Source organism: Scyliorhinus canicula, chromosome 14 (genome assembly GCF_902713615.1).
Source record: "Scyliorhinus canicula chromosome 14, sScyCan1.1, whole genome shotgun sequence".
Classification (NCBI taxonomy): Eukaryota; Metazoa; Chordata; class Chondrichthyes; order Carcharhiniformes; family Scyliorhinidae; genus Scyliorhinus; species Scyliorhinus canicula.
In genome coordinates, this window is record NC_052159.1 from 156,373,402 (window position 1) to 156,393,824 (window position 20,423).

Sequence of the window (20,423 nt, forward strand, 5' to 3'; positions counted from 1 at the left end):
GTCTGTGCGGAGTTTACACTCCCCCCCCCCCCCCCCCCCCCCCCCCCGTCTGGGTGGGTTTCCTCCGGGTGCTCCGGTTTGCTCCCACCCACAGTGTTGAGCAGGTTAGGTGGATTGGCCGCGCTAAATTTCCCTTCAGCGTGTAGCTGTGCAGGCTAGGTTACGGGGATAGGGCGGGGGGGAGTGGGCCTGGGTAGGGTGCTCTTTCGGAGGGTCGGTGCAGACTCGATGGGCTGAAGAGCCTCATTGTGCTCTGTAGGGATGCTACGATTTTGAAGATATGCTGATTGGGTGAAATGAAGTCGGGTGGGAGGAGGCTCAAGCGGAGCGAAGAAAAGTCTCACGGGCTGTTCCTTTGCTGTAAATTTATGGTCAGTCAGGAGCTCAGTGACACAATCGTGTCTTCACATTGTAGATTTTGTTACGTTTAAAATCACTGGCAGCAATTTGTGCCGCACGGCAGCCAGCTGTAAGTCTGTAAGAGAGGCTATTTCAGCAGCCCACCCAACCCTAATCTCTGTTAGCAAGTGTCTCTACTCCTTTAAATTTGCAGCATGCTATAGACATGAGCGAATTGACAGGTTACTTACGAGTAAAGCAAAGTGTAACACGACCCATATTACACCAAGTGATGTCACCAGGAGGTCATAACGATTCCGTCTACTCTGCCAGAAACCGGATGGGGACATGGCAGTAACCTTCATAGTTACCTGAAACAAAAAGATCACCTTGCTTAACCATGCAGATATCTATATACACATTAGAGTCACATATTGAGCTCAGAAGCTTCTTTACAAAACTCACCTTCACGGCAGAAATAGACAATTCGGCCCATCTATATTGGTGTTTATGTGCTTCACATGGTGTTCATGCTCCACTAAGACCTCTTCAGCTCACCCCGGCAACATGTTCTTCCTTTCCTTTCTGCTCTTAGCTCCTCCTTAAATGCATTTCCCTCACCTATTCCTTGTGTTAGGACGTTCCTCACGCTGGGGGGCTGTTTAGCACACTGGGCTAAATCGCTGGCTTTTAAAGCAGACCAAGCAGGCCAGCAGCACGGTTCGATTCCCGTACCAGCCTCCCCGGACAGGCGCCGGAATGTGGCGACTAGGGGCTTTTCACAGTAACTTCATTTGAAGCCTACTCGTGACAATAAGCGATTTTCATTTTTCATTTCATCACTCTCTGCATAATGAGATTTCTCCTGAACTCCCGATTAGATCTATTAGGAGCGACCGCCTAATATTGATGGCTCCAAAGTTCAGACTCCCCTGAAAGTGGTCTACAAACTGCAATCAACCAATAAGGAAATAGTGCCAAGGCATCGAATTGAACTTTCCCACTTGACCAGTGTGGGTGACACCAGTGTGGAAATTATTTATAAGCTCTTATTTGTTTATTTGAAAGGCATACATTAATGAGAGTTATGGGATATTTGATCTGATCTCTGCTGGAGTGCAAGAGTTAAGCAGAGGATAATAAACTAAGTTAAACGAATTCACGAGGAGGCAGATCTTAACTGGCTTTAATTAGGGTCAATCAATATTGAAGGCCATGCCATGAATACAAAGGGGGTTTACAATTGCTGATGCATTTGATAGTGTGCAGGTCTGTGTTAGTTTTATTCCTTTACATCAGTCGGTGTAATAAATCCCAAATAGCTGGCTTTCACAAATTGTGTGATGAGAATCTATCATTATCTGTCTCTTTGCCTTGAAGACAATTGAAATAGAAAGTGGTGCAAAATTTCTGTCTCTTGTGATTCCGATAAGGTGTATTAGTTTTTATCTCTCATTTTATGACATAATCTTAGTTCTTCTAATGGACTATTATCTTGATACACTCCAGGGTGTATTTGCTGACGTTTGTAGCGAATCTCGATTGTTCATCATCCTTTCTCTCTTGTTTTTCTTCCGCCATGGCTGTGTGTGTTATCTTCCACATCAACTTTGCTGTCTTTCCCTTGATTTTTCCGCTGAAAACAATGGCCTGGATTTTGCGGGAATGCTGTCAGCGCTCGCCAGCATTCCTCCACGGAATCTGAAAGCAACCTCTGGAGTCCACACATGCATAGAATTAGGTGGAAACCTGCAAGTTGCTGTCAGTGATTCTACACTTCTCCAGCGGGGAAGCTGGTGAGGCAGCCTCAGACAGCAATAAGTGGGCAATCAATCATAGTTATAAGAACTTCCACTCTTATATTGTTGGTTGTTAATGTCCTGGATGTCCATCTGGTAAAGGAAGATGCTGGAGCCAGTCTATTTTCAGCAAAACCCACCAAAACACAAATGCAGCCGACTTTCCCTTTCCACACAGTTTCCTCACACACAGGGGTGGCACGGTGGTTAGCACTGTTGCCTTGCAGCTCCAGTGACCCAGGTTCGATTCCTGGCTTGGGTCACTGTTTGTGCCGAGTCTGCACTTTCTCCCCGTGATGATCAGTTAATCATCATCATCGATTGTGATAAAGATGTGGTGCGCCTCCAGTAGCGAGGTGAAGCTCTTGCTGATCTGAGTGCCCATGTACAGAAACGGGATGACCACAACAAGGCCAAATGAAGTCTTGACGGGCCTGGGTAAAATGGCTCCCGATCTCGTCACCATCAGCCTTCTGGAAGAGTGCAACTGAGTGTTTGCGGGTTGGCGCAGCGCCACTGCGCATGCGCGGGTTGGCACGGCACCCACTTGGCCCCGGGAGGAGAGGCTGGAGCGGTGTGAACCACTCCAGCGCCGTGCTGGCCCCCATCGGTAATGCCCGCGCCCGCTCTGCGCCGTCGTGAAACGCGACGGCGTTCACGACGGAGTGAACACCCTGCCTCCATTTCGGAGAATCCCACCCCTATATTCCTATCAGTCTACACTAACGACAATATTACTGCTAGAGGTTGTTAAAAAAGTTTTTGGAGTTAAATGGGTTCTTCATGCAACAAATGCATCAACACCAGCGTGTGCCCTTAAGACTGAAGGTGCAACTCATTTACAATTGGGGTGTCAGCTGTGATTATTCGTATACAGATCATGGGTATTAACTGGGGATTTACTTGTGTCCCTATGAATAGCAACAGACTGAAACTGTGGTTGTTGGGTGAGGAGATGCATGTTTGCAATCTGCATCTCTGCAAGTAAATATTTGTAAAAACAAAAGTGGGTAAAGATTGTCTCTTGTTCTATCCTTCACCACCTGACTTCCTGAAATAGAACACAGGGAGAGAGACTGCACCTTTTATGTTGATACCTGTGTCACATGTGACGGGATGGACATAGGGAAAGTGCAGAAGGGGGCTGGTACCTTTGCCAGTGACCGGCCCCCTCCCCACATATCTCGCACAAGTCTCGTTTCAGGAAGATCAACAATAACGGAGGAGAACGGGAAAATCGATTTCAGTTCCATTCCCGGGTGTGCCCTCAGGCACAGTTGTACACAGGTAGATAACATGCAGAAAAAGTAATCAAAAAAGAAAAAGCAGAACTCAGGGTGGAGTGGAAAGTTATTGCATTTCCTCCGAGATACCTCCACTTGTTAAAAGGTAATTTCATGTAGCAGACACAAGCTGTCCTCATCGTGACATTGTGCTAGTCCCAGTGCACACAGATATGCGCAATAATGAAAACCATCAGTGGAAGTAATAAATTCAATCTATTTACAAACGAATTAAGAAAATCTATCTTCACATCGGCGAGAGTTGCATCTAAAATAAATAGGGCCACATCATTTATTTTTACACGTGTCTGTCCACTGTTGCTGTTGTATCAGTTACAAGAAAAGTTACCGTCAGTAAAAATGACCTTGCTCATCGGTAAAAACAACCAGGGTAGTTTTCACAGGGGCAGGCGACCAGAGGTACAGAATAATAAAAACTGCTATTACCTTAACCAATCTATTAGCGAAGGTGGTGTTTAAAAAAACAACTAAAAGTATTGTTACCTCAAGGACGAAGATGAAGGTGAAAATGACGGACATGGTTGCCAGAGGAACAGTAACTGGATTATCAACGTCCCACTATAAAACAGGCAGAAAGAAAATCATCAATCGTTTATTTATTCATAGGTATTTTATGAAGCCAGCACATTATTTTCAAGATTACATATCCATGAGGATGAATTCCCCCCCACCACCACCATCCCACCCCAGTTTGAGTATAAGAATTGGCAAGTCATGTTGCAGCTGTATAGAACCTTAGTTAGGCCACACTTGGAGTACAGTGTTCAATTCTGGTCGCCACACTACCAGAAGGATGTGGAGGCTTTTAGAGAGGGCGCAGAAGAGATTTACCAGGATGTTGCCCGGTATGGAGGGCATTAGCCATGAGGAGAGGTTGGATAAACTCGGTTTGTTCTCACTGGAACGACGGAGGTTGAGGGGCGACCTGATAGAGGTCTACAAAATTATGAGGGGCACAGACAGAGTGGATAGTCAGAGGCTTTTTCCCAGGGTAGAGGGGTCAATTACTAGGGGCATAGGTTTAAGGTGCGAGGGGCAAGGTTTAGAGAAGATGTACGAGGCACGTTTTTTTACACAGAGGGTAGTGGATGCCTGGAACCCGCTGCCGGAGGAGGTGGCGGAAGCAGGGACGATAGTGACGTTTCAGGGGGGTCTTGACAAATACATGAATAGGATGGGAATAGAGGGATACAGACCCCGGAAATGTAGAAGATTTTAGTTTAGACGGGCAGCATGGTCGGCACAGGCTTGGAGGGCCGAAGGGCCTGTTCCTGTGCTGTACTTTTCTTTGTTCTTTGAAAGGCTGTGTGGGTGGGAACCCAAGGTGGAATCCCTACCACCCACCCACCCACTCATGATCTCGATGACTGCACTGCAATTTAATGGCGGCAGCAGTGCAGATTGCTTTAAACTGAGACATCCGTCCCTCTCTGGGGCCTCAGGGACTGGCTGGCGAATCGGATTGACTGGCAGCTCTGTAGCACCAGCAGCGCCCACAGGGAGCGTTGGCCACTGCTGGGACTGCAGGTAGTCCCACCACGTCGAGGAGCCCAGGTAAGTCCGGGATCAGCGGTCTCAGTAAGGGGTGCGGTGGAGGGGAGTTGAGTTCAAGAGGCATGGGGCGGAGGGGGGGGGGGGGGGGGGGGGGATGATCCTGGGTAGGTGTGGGAGCCTCTGATAAACCCAGCCCCACCCCACCTCAAAGGAAGCTCTCTCCCTCACGGCTGCCCGACACCAGCCTGCACAGGTAATGTGCTCAGCATTCCGCATGATCAAGGGCCTCTCCCTGGTGCAGATGGTAGTGGAATGAAGCTCTTCACTCACCGTTAGTTGGCCGCTTAAAGGCTTCCACAGGCCACCAGATGCCCCCCTCCCCCACCCACCCAATGCGATTTCAGACTTGTCGGTGGGGGAGGGGATGGTTCGTGGGCGAGAAGGCCACCTGCTGGATTTTACGAGCTTCACTGGCCCCCGACTTTCAAATTCACTGATGGGGAAGCTCACTGTGTGTGAGTTGCAAGGAAGACTTGCATTTCTATAGCGCCTAACTCAGATGTCTCAACACGTTTACAGACAAGTCTATAATTTTGAAGTGTTGTCCCTGCTTTAAGGTGGGGAACACAGAGGCCAATCTGCGCACAGCAAGCTCCCACAGACAGATAAAGAGCTTTGACAAAGAGTCACCCAGACTCGAAACGTTAGCTCCCTTCTCTCTCCACAGACGCTGTCAGACCTGCTGCGATTGTCCAGTATTTTCTGTTTTTGTTTCAGATTACAGCACCCGCAATAATTTTCTTTTATCCCTGCAGTCTGCAATGGCCAAAAAATCTGTAGGTTCTTTAGTTTTTAATGGATGTGGGCTTTTCCAGCAAGACCAGCATTTATTTATCTATTTCATTTGTCACTCATCCCTGATTGCCCTCGAACTGAGGGCATTTAAGAGTCAGTCACATCGCTGTGAGTCTGGAGTCACAGGGAGGACAGACCAGGTAAGAATGGCAGATTTCCTTCCCGATAGGCCATTAGTGAACCTGACCCTGACAATCAATGATAGTTTCACGGTCACCATTACTGAGCCTAGCTTTGTATATTCCAGATTTATTAACTGAATTGATGGGATTTGAACCTGTGACCGCAGAGAATTCACCTGGATTACTAGTCCAATGTCATTGCCACCGCCTCCCCCTTTTCTCCATCTGTAATTACCCCTTGAGTCTGTGGCGGCGAACCACTTTCTGGAATTTGGAGTTGTCCGCCACAGTGCTATCCGGGAGGGAGTTCCAGGATTTCAAACCAGCAACGATGAAGGAAAAGTCGATGTATTTCCAAGTCAGAATTCCCCTAATAGGTGGAGGGATAAACCTTGTTCACCTCTGACAGTGTAGCTGTCCCATAGTGCTGCATTGGGAATGTCAGCATAAATTCTGCGCTCAGGTCTCTGGAGGGGGACTTGAACCGACAACCTTCTGACTGAGGGACAAGAGTGCCGCGCACTGAGCCATGGAGGTTGGCAAACGCAAGTGGACCTGGCTGTGTGGAACACAAATAGATGTCATGCTGTTTTCCCCCTGTGTATTTCAGTAGTCTGGACCACGCACACTAATGGCTCAGGCATGTGTAGGCAAGTGTGACACAAGGGGCACAGGATAATCTTTCCGCAATGTATGTCAATCTGAAAGAGGTGTGACAACCTGACATTGACGCAAACATCAGAAATCCCTGTCCAGAGTGTAAAGTACCTTCAGTGAAAGCAGCACGGACTGTGCAAGGACGAGGACTGCAATGCTTCTCTTGAAGAACGGGTGCTGGGTTATATCATACATTTTAGCTCGAAAGCCACCATTGTCTGGGAAATAAAACACGGTAAAAAGAAAGTTACACCTATGCATAGCACAGAAAACGCACCATTTGTCCCAACCAGTCCTTGCCAGCTTAGGTTTCTTCCCGCCCATCTCCATCCATCTGACCCTCACAGCTTATCCTTCTATTCTCTCTCTCTCTCTCTCTCTCTCTCATGTGTTTAACCAGCTTCCCCTTAACTGTATCAATTCCATTCACCTCAACACTCGCTGTGGGAGTGGGTTCCACATTCTCACCATTCCCTGGGGAAAGAAACTTCTCCTGAATTTCCCACTGGACTTATTAGTAACCGCCTTACATTGTTTCCCTTACATGGGTTTTCACCTTCACAATTGGAAACATTCTCAACTTATCAACTCCCGCACAATCTTCCAATATTTTAAAGGCACTGATTAGGTCGACAAACTCCTTCACCTTCTCTTTTCGGAAAAGAGACCAAGTGTGCTCATCCTTTCCCGATGGGAAGAACCTCGGAGTTGTGGTATCGTCCCTGACAATATTTATTGCACCCTCTCCAGTGCCTTTCTATCCATTTTACGATATGGGGCGGGATTCTCCCCTACCCGGCGTGACAGAGGGTCCCGGCGTAGGGGAGTGGCGCCAACCACTCAGGGGTCGCGCCTCCCCAAAGGTGGGGAATTCTCCCCACCTTTGGGGGCCAGCCCCGCGCCGGAGCGGTTGGCACCAGAAGACCGGCGCAAAAACCGGCGCCCCCGGCAGCGGGGCTGGCCGAAAGGCTTTCGCCGGTCGGCGCATACGCCGGCGGTGACGTCAGTGGCAGCTGGCCGCTGACATCACCACCGGCGCATCAGCGATGTGGGTTTCTCTTCCGCTTCCGCCATGGCGGAGGCCGTGGCGGCGCGGAAGGAGAAAGAGTGCAGCCAGGGCACTGGCCCGGAGTCTGAGCGGGGGGCCCCGATCGCGGGCCTGGTCACTGTGGGGCACCCCCCGGGGTCCGATCGCCCCCCGCCCCCCCAGGACCCCGTGGGCCCGCTCGCGCCGCTGATCCCGCCGTTCCAGAGGTGGTTCAAACCTCAGCAGCGGGAGAGACCTCCCAGTGGCGGGAATTCGGCCCATCGCGGGCCGGAGAATCGCCGCAGGGGCCTCTCCGATCGGAGTGGCAAGATTCCCGCCGCCGCCACTTCCCGGGTGGCGGAGAATCTCTGCCACGGCGGGGGCCGGATTTTCGGCGGCCCCAGGCGATTCTCCGACCCTGCTGGGGGTCGGAGAACTTTGCCCATGGAAACCAAAGTTATCAAATGCAAGTTTTAGGCTGAAGCAATGAGTCCAAGGCCCTCATTTCACACTCGAGTGGAACTTCTTCTGAATTTAAAACAAATGATAAAGTACTTCTTGAAAAAGATGCACCTGTAAACCTTAACACAGACTCTGAAGAATGTAAGTTTGGCTGCTTAAGAGATAGAAAAACCACAAGACTGCATTGACTGAATAAAACTGTACACACGGCACGCTCTAATTTCCAGCTCCAAATAATAATAATAACTTATTGTCACAATTAGGCTTCAATGAAGTTACTGTGAAAAACCCCTAGTTTGTTCATCAATTGGCAAATGTGCCTCAGTTTCACTTTCACTCCAGACAGAAACAAACAAAGCTTGCAACGATTTCTCAACTTTCTTCAAAAAGAGATAAAACTGAAACTCCTTCTGTTATAAAACCTTGATCATCTTGGATTCAAAACATCAAACATTCCTTAATTCTTATATTATTCTCTAAGTCTGAATATAGATTGTTGACTTCCAATTAACACAAATACTTTATTCAGTGGGTTTGTTCTGTTTCCAGAGCTTAACTAGAGATAATACAGTCAAGAGGTATGACCGGTGAAACGAAGGTAAGCTGCCTATGCTGAGCTGTCTCTGTCTGCTGCTGCTGCTCACTAGCCCTGTGCTTCTGAAAAAGGCGGATCCTCCCTTGGGCTGGACCCTTTATACCCGTCTCTGATGCTGCCCTCTAGTGATGCTGTGGCTGTTACATCTGTCTGTAGTTCAAGGTGTATGTGCAGATATATGTACAGATGTACAGATCACTACCCCCCCCCCCCCCTTTTATTGGACATGTTTTCTAGACTGGCCTCAAGAAAACTGTACATAACAAGTGGTGAGAATATGCAAATCTGCACACTGTGGAAATGATAAAAGTAATACAGAAACAATTAACTGTGTTGTGAGTCCATCGTGAGAAATGTCCATATTCGTATTGTGCGTGTGTTGAAGTGTTGTTACAAATCTAGCTGGTCTGGTGTCTTACGGCTTCTGCTGAAGCGTCTTAACGGTGGTAGGGATGATGGTTTGATGTCATCAAGAGTACTGTCTGGCGTTGTGTGGCGAGGAACGTCCTGTGGACAAATGGACTCAGTCAAGTCCAGTGTGGGAAATACTGGCGCTGTAGGTCGAATCTCTGATAGATCCCGGCTGTTACGGTGAAAAAGTACTCCTGCAGACGGTTTGACAATGTGGGACCGCGGTGGCTCCTGCCTGATCACCGTGGCTGACTCAGACCATCCGGCTTCTGGGTCCCTGATTCTGACGATGTCACCTATTGTCAGTGGCTTGAGTGGGATCGCATGCTGATCGTAGTATCGTTTTTGTTTGAAGCGGAGTGCCCGCATGTCGTCGAGAACCGGTGCATTGCCGGGGTCTCGGAATTGCTTTGCCGGTAAGGTTGTCCGGATGTCTCTGCCGAAGAGCATTTGCGCTGGCGACAGTCCTGAGCTCAATGGGGTCGCTCGGTACGATAACAGAGCTAGGTTGATGTCGGAACGTGACTCGGCTGCCTTGCTGATGATGATGTGGACACCTTTTTCCCCTGTTCCATTTGATTGTGGGTAGCGATTCTGTGTCGCACCGCTGTCTGACTTCGACTTTTTCCTGTGTTTGTGGTATTGATTCTGTATGTCATCATTTGTGAAAGCTGTTTTGCTTGTTTGTTGTGGAGCAGATGTGAATTTGTGAGATTCTTTATCATGCCATGGCATGTTTGTAGTCTTGTCATTGTTTGGTAGTGTGCTGTGGCATTGTCCTTCACGTGCAGAGTTGTACCATGTTGTACAGGTCGTTGTTTCATTGTTGTTGTTTCTGTCGTTTCTGTCTTTGTTGTTTTGGTTGTCGTTCTTTTTGTTGTTTTTGTCGTTTCTGTCTTGGTTGTTTTCGTTGTCATTCTTGTTGTTCTTTTTGTTGTGCTTGTTGCTTCTGTTTTTGTTGTTTTCGCTTTTATTTTTGTTCTTTTTCTTGTTGCACTTGTTGTTTCTGGGATGCTTCTTGTTGCTGTTGTCGTTCTTGTTGCGCTGCATGTTGTTTTTGTTGCTACTGTTGTTCTTGTTTCTGCTGTGCTTCTTGCGGTTTTTGTCGTTCCTGTTGCGCTCAATGAGTGTGCCATGTGGATGATTTGAGTCATTGGCACAGTTATTGGGGTCAGTGTCCTTTGTGGTATCTGCTACATTGAATGTTTCTTCTTGAGAATTGTGAGAATGATCTGATGTTGCATTGATCTTGGTGACATCAGTCATTTGTGGTGGATTCAATTCCTCTTCTTTGCTTCCTTGGTGCTCCTCTTCTAGAGTCATTTCTGGTTCGCTTGAATCATCATTGCTTTCTAGGTGCTCCTCTTTTGGAGTCATTTCAGTTTCATTTGAATCACCTGTGGTTTCTTGGTGCTCCTTTTCTGGAGTCAAAACCTTCACGATTTCTATTGACGTGGTCTATCTGGACTCAGGAGTAGCCATCCTCTGCTTGTTGAGTCCTTCTGTGCAGACGAGCTGAGATCTATCAGTCTCGCTGTGATCCTACACATCCTATATGGGAATTGTGATTTCTTCATCACTTGTCTCACATACAGTGGGTAGACATTCAGTGTCTTCTTGTTGGTTAAATGAGCTGGGTAGACTTTCATGTCTTCTTCTGGTGGCTCAAATAAACTTGACAGATCTTCATGATCTTGTTCATGCATGGCGTTCACTATGGAGTGTTTTCTTACTTCCATTTTTAAGTCTGTCACCAAGTTGTCTGTGGAGGCTTGCGTTGCTCTCTTTGTGGAGGCTTGTGTCGCTCTCTTTGTGGAGGTTTTCATCACTCTCTCTGTAGAGTCTGTCATCGCTCTCTCTGTGGAGTCTGTCATTGCTCTCTTTGTGAGTCGTGCAGTGTTCTCGCTGTGGAGCCGTTCTGTGATCTCTGTGTGGCGTCGTCTTCGTCTTGGCTATTGCTGTTATCTAATGCATCGACGAACTGCAATGGCACCATGGCATTGGATTCATCTTCCATGAGAAGAGTCGCGTTGAGCGTTTCAACCGTGTTGCTGATGCTGTGATCAGGATCTCTGAATAGCTCAGCCACGTCTGAGCAGTATTGTGGGTATTGTTAGATAGAAAAATCATCGCTTTTTGTTTCGGAGTTGTGATTGTTCTCTTCATGTTCAATGAACAAATCATCTTCTTGTGTGGCGGCTGGGACCCTTCGTGGTGCGTGGACGCTCTCTGTTTATTGGCGTCAGGCTGCAGCATAATCCTGCACTCATAAGTCGGGATGTCGTATATGCTGGGCTGAAGATTCCCCAGTCCGAAGAACTCATCGTCGGGGTCTTCACGGTACAACACCTCTAGTTGCGGTTCGGATTTGGTACTGGGGTAGCCATCTCCCAAGATGAAATATTCATCTGAGTCGAAGTCTATAAGGACCATATCATCTTCTAGGGCGGTGTTAACTACTTGTTCCAGAGTGTTATGAAAGTTATTTTCAACTGCTGGTGTAAGTTCGGGCATTGTTCTGTCTTTTGAGGCAAGAAAACTGGGTTTTGCAGCATTAAATTTCTTTTTGTTCATTTTCGTGCATTTCCCTTTTAAGTGGGCGTGGTCCTGGTCCTCTGACATCATGACGCTCGTGACTTCATGCATAGGACTCGATTGCCCATGCGCACACTGAGTTTCCTGTACTGTGTGCTCTTTTCGCAACTGGGCATGTGTGGCTCCTTAATCAAGATGGCTGCCGCTCAGAACCTCCGTCTTCCTCCGATTCAACCCTGCCTCCACCTCGTGGTGAGTGTTGACACCATTGTTACCAATTTTTTTTTCTAAATGATGATTCTGTGTTTGTAGAGACTCAAAGTATTGATATTGTTTTCGTTCATAGGCAAGGCATTTTTGTATACCGATTTCTAGAGTTAGATACTTATTTTGTGAGAGATCTTCCCTCAAATTTTTATCAGATAGTCCAGAAATTAATTGATGCATTATCAGTGTCTCTGAAATCAGCATAATCACAGCCTTATGGTATTAACTTGAGATTTGTAATAAAATCAGAGATGGGCCCTCCGTTTGTCTGACAAGAGTTAAATCTTTCCAGCATCTCACCAGACTGACTGTTACAGCGTTCATCAAATTTTTTGAGTATAACTTCTACTTTGGTGTTGTCCTCACCTTCTAAGTAATTAAAGCAATTGTAGATTTCTCTAACTTCATGCCCTCCTGTTGAGAGTACTAAGGCTATTTTTGTTGCGTCAGAGGCAGTGCTTAAATCATTAGCTGTAATAAATATTTGGAACAGCTGTTCAAACATTTTCCAGCTACAACTTAAATTACCGGCTGTTTCCAGCTGCCATGGAGTTCCAACAAGTTCCATCGAATCAGTTAGTCGTCGAGGATCCATTTACTGCAAAGTCTTCCACAGTCGAATATCCGGTTTAAGTTTTTCTTCTCTTGCTGGTGTCTAGCTAGCTTTCTGAAATCACTTCTGGTGCCATATGTTATTCTCTAAGTCTGAATAAAGACTGTAGACTTCCAGTTAACACAAATATTTTATTCAGTGGGTTTAATCTGTTTACAGAGCTTAACTAGATATAATACAGTCAAGCGGTATGACCAGTGAAGCTGAGGTGCCTATGCTGAGCTGTCTCTGTCTGCTGCTGCTCACTAGCTTTGTGCTTCTGAAAGAGGTGGACCCTCCCTTGGGCTGGACCCTTTATACCCGTCTCTGATGCTGCCCTCTAGTGATGCTGTGGCTGTTACATCTGTGCTGCAGTCCCTGGTGTATGTGCAGATGTACAGATCACTACAATTCTGACCATGTTTCAAGAATTCAATTTATTTAATCACCACCAAATTTCCATTTCCTAATGAAAGAAAGGTGTCAGTCTATTGTTGATTAAACCACTTTGGAAAGTTAGGGGGCATAATTGGTAGCTGGGTTGAAGGTAAAGGACAATTAGAACATAGAACATAGAACGATACAGCGCAGTACAGGCCCTTCGGCCCACGATGTTGCACCGACATGGGAAATCAAAAACTAAAGGCCATCTAACCTACACTGTGCCATTATCATCCATATGCTTATCCAATAAACTTTTAAATGCCCTCAATGTTGGCGAGGTCACTACTGTTGCAGGTAGGGCATTCCACGGCCTCACCACTCTTTGCGTAAAAAACCTACCTCTGACGTCTGTCCTATATCTATTACCCCTCAATTTAAGGCTATGTCCCCTCGTGCTAGCCACCTCCATCCGCGGGAGAAGGCTCTCACTGTCCACCCTATCTAACCCTCTGATCATTTTGTATGCCTCTATTAAGTCACCTCTTAACCTTCTTCTCTCTAACGAGAACAACCTCAAGTCCATCAGCCTTTCCTCATAAGATTTTCCCTCCATACCAAGCAACATCCTGGTAAATCTCCTCTGCACTCGTTCCAAAGCTTCCACGTCCTTCCTATAATGAGGCGACCAGAACTGTACGCAATACTCCAAATGCGGCCGTACCAGAGTTTTGTACAGCTGCAACATGACCTCATGGCTCTGGAACTCAATCCCTCTACCAATAAAGGCCAACACACCATAGGCCTTCTTCACAACCCTATCAACCTGGGTGGCAACTTTCAGGGATCTATGTACATGGACACCGAGATCCCTCTGCCCATCCACAATGCCAAGAATTTTACCATTAGCCAAATATTCCGCATTCCTGTTTTTCTCTACATTAAACTCCATTTGCCACCTCTCAGCCCAGCTCTGCTGCTTATCTATGTCCCTCTGTAACCTGCAACATCCTTCCACACTGTCTACAACTCCACCGACTTTAGTGTCGTCTGCAAATTTACTCACCCAACCTTCTGTGCCCTCCTCTAGGTCATTTATAAAAATGACAAACAGCAACGGCCCCAGAACAGATCCTTGTGGTACGCCACTCGTAACTGAACTCCATTCTGAACATTTGCCATCAACCACCACCCTTTGTCTTCTTTCAACTAGCCAATTTCTGATCCACATCTCTAAATCACCCTCGATCCCCAGCCTCCGTATTTTCTGCAATAGCCGACCATGGGGAACCTTATCAAACGCTTTACTGAAATCCATATACACCACATCAACTGCTCTACCCTCGTCTACCTGTTCAGTCACCTTCTCAAAGAACTCGATAAGGTTTGTGAGGCATGACCTACCCTTCACAAAACCATGCTGACTATCCCTAATCATATTATTCCTATCTGGATGATTATAAATCGTATCTTTTATAATCCTCTCCAAGACTTTACCCACAACAGATGTGAGGCTCACCGGCCTATAGTTACCGGGGTTATCTCTACTCCCCTTCTTGAACAAAGGGACCACATTTGCTACCCTCCAATCCTCTGGCACTATTCCTGTAGCCAATGATGACATAAAAATCAAAGCCAAAGGCTCAGCAATCTCTTCCCTGGCTTCCCAGAGAATCCTAGGATAAATCCCATCAGGCCCCGGGGACTTATCTATTTTCACCTTGTCCAGAATTGCCAACACTTCTTCCCTACGCACCTCAATGCCATCTATTCTAATAGCCTGGGTCTCAGCATTCTCCTCCACAACATTATCTTTTTCCTGAGTGAATACTGACGAAAAGTATTCATTTAGTATCTCGCTTATCTCCTCAGCCTCCACACACAACTTCCCACCACTGTCCTTGACTGGCCCTACTCTTATCCTAGTCATTCTTTTATTCCTGACATACCTATAGAAAGCTTTTGGGTTTTCCTTGATCCTACCTGCCAAAGACTTCTCATGTCCCCTCCTTGCTCGTCTTAGCTCTCTCTTTAGACCCTTCCTCGCTTCCTTGTAACTATCAAGCGCCCCAACTGAAACTTCACGCCTCATCTTCACATAGGCCTCCTTCTTCCTCTTAACAAGAGATTCCACTTCTTTGGTAAACTACGGTTCCTTCGCTCTATCCATTCCTCCCTGCCTGACTGGTACGTACTTATCAAGAACACGCAATAGCTGTTCCTTGAACAAGCTCCACATATCCAGTGTGCCCAACCCTTGCAGCCTACTTCTCCAACCTACACATCCTAAGTCATGTCTAATGGCATCATTATTGCCCTTCCCCCAGCTATAACTCTTGCCCTGCGGGGTATACTTATCCCTTTCCATCACTAATGTAAAGGTCACCGAATTATGGTCACTGTTTCCAAAGTGCTCACCTACCTCCAGATCTAACACCTGGCCTGGTTCATTACCCAAAACCAAATCCAATGTGGCCTCGCCTCTTGTTGGCCTGTGAACATATTGTGTCAGGAAACCCTCCTGCACACATTGTACAAAGAACGACCCATCTAATGTACTCGAACTATATCTTTTCCAGTCAATATTTGGAAAGTTAAAGTCTCCCATAACAACTACCCTGTTACTTTCGCTCTTTTCCAGAATCATCTTCGCCATCCTTTCCTCTACATCCCTAGAACTATTAGGTGGCCTATAGAAAACTCCCAACAGGGTGACCTCTCCTTTCCTGTTTCTAACCTCAGCCCATACTACCTCGGAAGAAGAGTCTCCATCTAGCATCCTTTCCGCCACCGTAATACTGTCCTTGACTAGCAGCGCCACACCTCCCCCTCTTTTGCCCCCTTCTCTGAGCTTACAAAAACACCTAAACCCCGGAACCTGCAACAACCATTCCTGTCCCTGCTCTATCCATGTCTCTGAAATGGCCACAACATCGAAGTCCCAGGTACCAACCCATGCTGCCAGTTCCCCTACCTTATTGCTCTTGGGCTGTCCTGTGATATAATTAAAAACATTCTGTGTAAGTTTAAAAAGGAGGTGTGTAGCGCGGACGCCCTTGCCTTTGCCTCCCTGATCGCCCGCCGGAGAATCCTGTTCGGCTGGCGGTCAGCAGCACCGCCCAGAGCTGCAGACTGGCTGTCCGACCTCTCGGAATCTCTCCAAATGGAGAAAATCAAATTCTCCATCCGAGGGTCAGACGACGGCTTCCACAGAACGGACTGTTCCGGGACCTGTTTGTGGCCAACGAACAAGAGGAAGAATAGCCAGGTAGCCAAGAATCAGGAGAACTTAGTCATGAATCAGGGGAGGGTAGCCAAGGCATGAAAGGGGGAGAAAGGCGAACCACGGGGGGGGGGGGAGGGGGGGGGGGGGGAGACAACCGAACTTGAGGAGGGAGGGGCGAACCGTGGAGGGAGGGGGGACAGGAGAGGAGAACCGGCGGGATGGGGCGGGGGGGGCAGGGAAACGGGTGCCGGAAGGAAGGCACGGGGTGCCAGAACGTGCATGACATCTCCAGGAGCGGGGAACGAGGAGGTTGGGGATGGAGGACGGGAGGAGCAGCGGGGGACGGCAGGGAGAACCGTCCGGGAGAGGCGGGCGACAGCGGCACGCAACCCGGCCAGGTGTCACACACTGTGGTTATCCCCCCCCGGCACCCAAATGTATATTCCCCCCCCCCCCCCCACAGTCCCCGCCACCCCTGCCTCCCCTTTCCCCCACCCACCCCCCCGCAAACAGTCACAAACTTACGTGGTGTAAATAATCCGGCCAGATGCACAGAGCTGCCGCTGTCGAGCTGGTGCACAGTACCCCACCAGTTAGTCTATTTCATAGTTTATTGTATTCTATGTTGGGGTGTGCCCTTCTCTTCTAAATATGTGTGTATATATAGATATATGTTTATTATTCTGTGTACATAACGGTAATTATACCTTGTTCAAAAACAAGGGGGGGGTGTTGGTTTTGGGTTTATTTTGTTTTGTAATGTGTGTGTTAAATGTAAAAATGTTAAAATTTGAATTAAAATATTTTTTTTACAAAAGGAGGTGTGTAGATGCCGTGATCTGGAATGTCTTCTTAGAGTCAGAGTGATAGATGTTTGCAGCATGGAAACAGGCCCTTCAGCCCAGCTTGTCCATGCCGCCCAGTTTCTATCACTAAGCTAGTCCCACTTTCCCGCATTTGTCCCATATCCCTCTATACCCACCCGGCCCATGTAACTGTCCAACTGCTTTTCAAAGACAAAATTGTACCTGCCTCTACCACTGCCTCTGGCAGCTCGTTCCAGATACTCACCACCCTCTGTGTGAAGAAATGTTCCCTCCGGTCTCTTTTGTATTTCTCCCCTCTCACCTTAAACCTATGCCCTCTAGTTCTAGACTCCTCTACCTTTGGGAAAAGATGTCGACTATCTAACTTATCAATGCTCCTCATTATTTTATAGACCTCTATAAGACCACCTCAGCCTATCCAGCCTCTCCTTATAGCTCAGACCATCAAGTCCTGGTAACATCCTCGTAGATATCTTCTGCACTCTTTCTAGTTTAACAATACGCTTCCTATAACAGGGTGACCAGAACTGAACACAGTATTCCATGTGTGGTCTAACCAATATCTTGTACAACTTCAACAAGACGTCCCAACTCCTGTATTCAATATTCTGACCAATGAAACCCAGCATGCTGAATGCCTTCTTCACCAACCAGTCCACCTACGGCTCCACCTTCAAGGAGCTATGAACCTGTACCCCGAGATCTCTTTGTTCTGTAACTCTCTCCAACACCCTACCATTAATTGAGTAGATCCTGCCCTGATTTGATCTGCCAAAATGCATCACCTCACATTTATCCAAATTAAACTCCACCTGCCATTCATCGGCCCACTGGCCCAATTGGTCAAGATCCTGTTGCAATATTACATTTTAAAAAAATAAATAAATTTAGAGTACACAATTATTTTTTTCCAATTAAGGGGCAATTTAGCGAGGCCAATCCACCTAGCCTGCACATCTTTTGGGTTGTGGGGGTGAAACCCATGCAGACACGGGGAGAATGTGCAAACTCCTCACGGACAGTGACTCAGAGCCGGGATTCGAACCCGGGTCCTCGGCGCCGTAGGCAGCAATGCTAACCACTGTGCCACCGTGCTGCCCTCTGTTGCAATATTACATAACCTTCTTCACTATCCATTATGCCACCAATCTTGGTGTCATCTGCAAACTTACTAACCATGCCTCCTACATTCTCACCCAAATCCAAATAATTTATATGTATTACAAATAACCCTTCTCAAGCAGACTGAACGGTATGTACCAGGTCTAGCAGCAAGGTGAAGCGGTTGGGCAATCTTTAATCGACTTTTCAAATCCTCCCACCTCCTCTGGTCCACAGTCAGTAAGGCAGTGCCCTGTAAAAAAACAGGGTGAGGCCATGAATTCACTCATGGGTCCACAATGGAATACATTTTCCATCCTGATCGACAAGATTAATTGGAGCGTTTCCAGTTAATATAGATTCTCTATTCAATGCATCTGATAACTTTTGATCAAACCTGTGATTTTTATTGTAAATTATAAGTAGCCTGCGATGGGGCGTGATAGATTTTGTAAAGTGACATGTCTTTTTTCATTACGTTACATAAATCATCAGAATGACAGCAATAACTTTGATAATTACAGGGAACTAAGAGGATTAATTGTGCCACAAATTTAACAAAACAGAACGAATTTAGGTCTTTGTCATGCATTTATAGCTAGTTTGGAAGGAACATAGAACATACAACATAGAACAGTACAGCACAAAACAGGCCCTTCGGCCCTCGATGTTGTGCCGAGCATTGTCTGAAACCAAGATCAAGCTATCCCACAAGGAGTGAAGGATAATCACCGCATGCGGTTTCCATAACTCGGACGGCTAAACCTACCTTATTTTCATTGAAATTGGCGATGACAACTCCAACGAAGAGAGTCAGTCCGATCATACAGCCAAGGAACACAAAAACGTGGATGTAAATGCCGTGAATCTGTGGGAAGAGAGTTCAGTTAGGCATGGTGACATAGATTTTGTGTTAACTGTAATGGTAAAGGCTATCACTGCTCATCAGTATTAAGGACTAAAGTGACAGCAACTTTCGGCAGCTGTACCAATGCAGTTAAGCACAGAAATCGGGCAGTTGCTGTTCAGGGTTTCCTGCTCTTCCATGAGCCATGTGTCATGTGAGTGTACCTTTAAGAACTGGGGACATGATTCTCTCAGGCCACGCCGGGCCAGGCGCGATGCCGCCCTGACACCGGTCCGCCGATTCTCCAGAAAGCGGAGAATCGGCGCCTTAGGCGCCGGCGCAGCGCTGGGGTCCCCCGGCGATTCTCCGCCCGGGATGGGCCGAGTGGCCACATAAAAAAATCCAAGTTCTGCCGGCGCCGTCCATGTGTGGTCTTACCCGGCGGGACCTCGGCGTACATCCTTTCGGGGGCGGCCTGATTTGGGGGGGGGGGGGGTGGGGGGTTCCGCTGTGGCCTGGCCCGCGCTCAGGGCCTACCGATCGGTGGACCGGCCTCTCGGGCTGGGGGCCTCTTTTGCTCTGCGCCGGCCCCTGCAGCCCTACGCCATGTTGCGTTGGAGCTGGCGCGGAGGAGGGAGCCACCGCACATGCGCGCAATCGCGTTGGTCGCACTGCGCATGCACAGACCCGTGGAGGCGCCCATCTGTCGCCGGTATCAGCAGCTGGAGCGGCCGTTTACAACAGCGTCAACACTTAGCCTCAGGATCAGAGTAACCCGTCCTGGGTGTTTAACAAATAGCTGCAGTGATGTCAGAGAGTGGGTGAGCTGGTTGTGTTTTTGAGCAGGAAGCTACAGTGTGTTTTAGTTTTGTTTTCAGAGCTGGATAGCTGCAGTCAAAGCCAGCAGCTGTATAATTATCTTTCTCTATAAGCTACAGACTGTCTTCAGCTCAATTGAGGATTTAAAATATCTGTTTCTGTGGAGAATTTAAACATGCTGTCTTTCTTTGAAAAGGGTTTAATAAATGGATGTTGTTCGGAAAGTTATGAAGGGTTACTTATAGAATATAGTATCTGTGGGGAGGATTGGTGTTGATAGTTGTTAAGATGTTTACTGTGGGTTTATAAAGTGTTAACTGGATTCATAAATAAACACTGTTTTAATTTAAAAGTACTTCAGATCTCAGTTGCATCACACCTGTAAAGTGGGTCCTTGTGCTCCCCATAACCACAATCTAGTAAAAGTCATGGGTCAGGTGAACTCCACGATACACTTTGGGGTTCTCTAAACCCTGGCTCATAACACTTGCTATACTGCTATCTTGCCGATGGACAATGAAAATGTGTAAAAGTGTGAACTTTTCCAAACATTACCCACTGAACATGCCAGGAAAAGTTAGGGCTGATGCATCACAGTGCAAATGAATTTCTAACAGTGTAATACATCTTGATTTTTGCCAAACAAGCTCTCTGGCCTTGAAAAATGTAATTTTACAAGCATGGAGTCTCATTCTTTTTGAATGTAATCACTTTTGGGAGATTTACAAAACATTATTTTTGAATTGTCCCTTTTAAATCTCTT

General features: G+C 47.2%; 1 protein-coding gene across 5 annotated transcripts in view; it reads right to left on the reverse strand.

Annotated features, from left to right (window-relative positions):
• The window catches only part of nalcn (sodium leak channel, non-selective), a 259,921-nt gene that overhangs the window by 32,042 nt on the left and 207,456 nt on the right, over positions 1-20,423 (reverse strand). For all 5 annotated transcript variants that reach the window (XM_038818429.1, XM_038818427.1, XM_038818428.1 and 2 more), the window contains 5 exons: positions 18,764-18,862; positions 18,154-18,247; positions 6,682-6,788; positions 3,926-4,000; positions 591-710 (listed from right to left, as the gene is read on the reverse strand). In XM_038818429.1, coding sequence (XP_038674357.1) covers positions 591-710; positions 3,926-4,000; positions 6,682-6,788; positions 18,154-18,247; positions 18,764-18,862 — 495 coding nt within the window. The remainder of the gene's footprint in view (positions 1-590; positions 711-3,925; positions 4,001-6,681; positions 6,789-18,153; positions 18,248-18,763; positions 18,863-20,423) is intronic.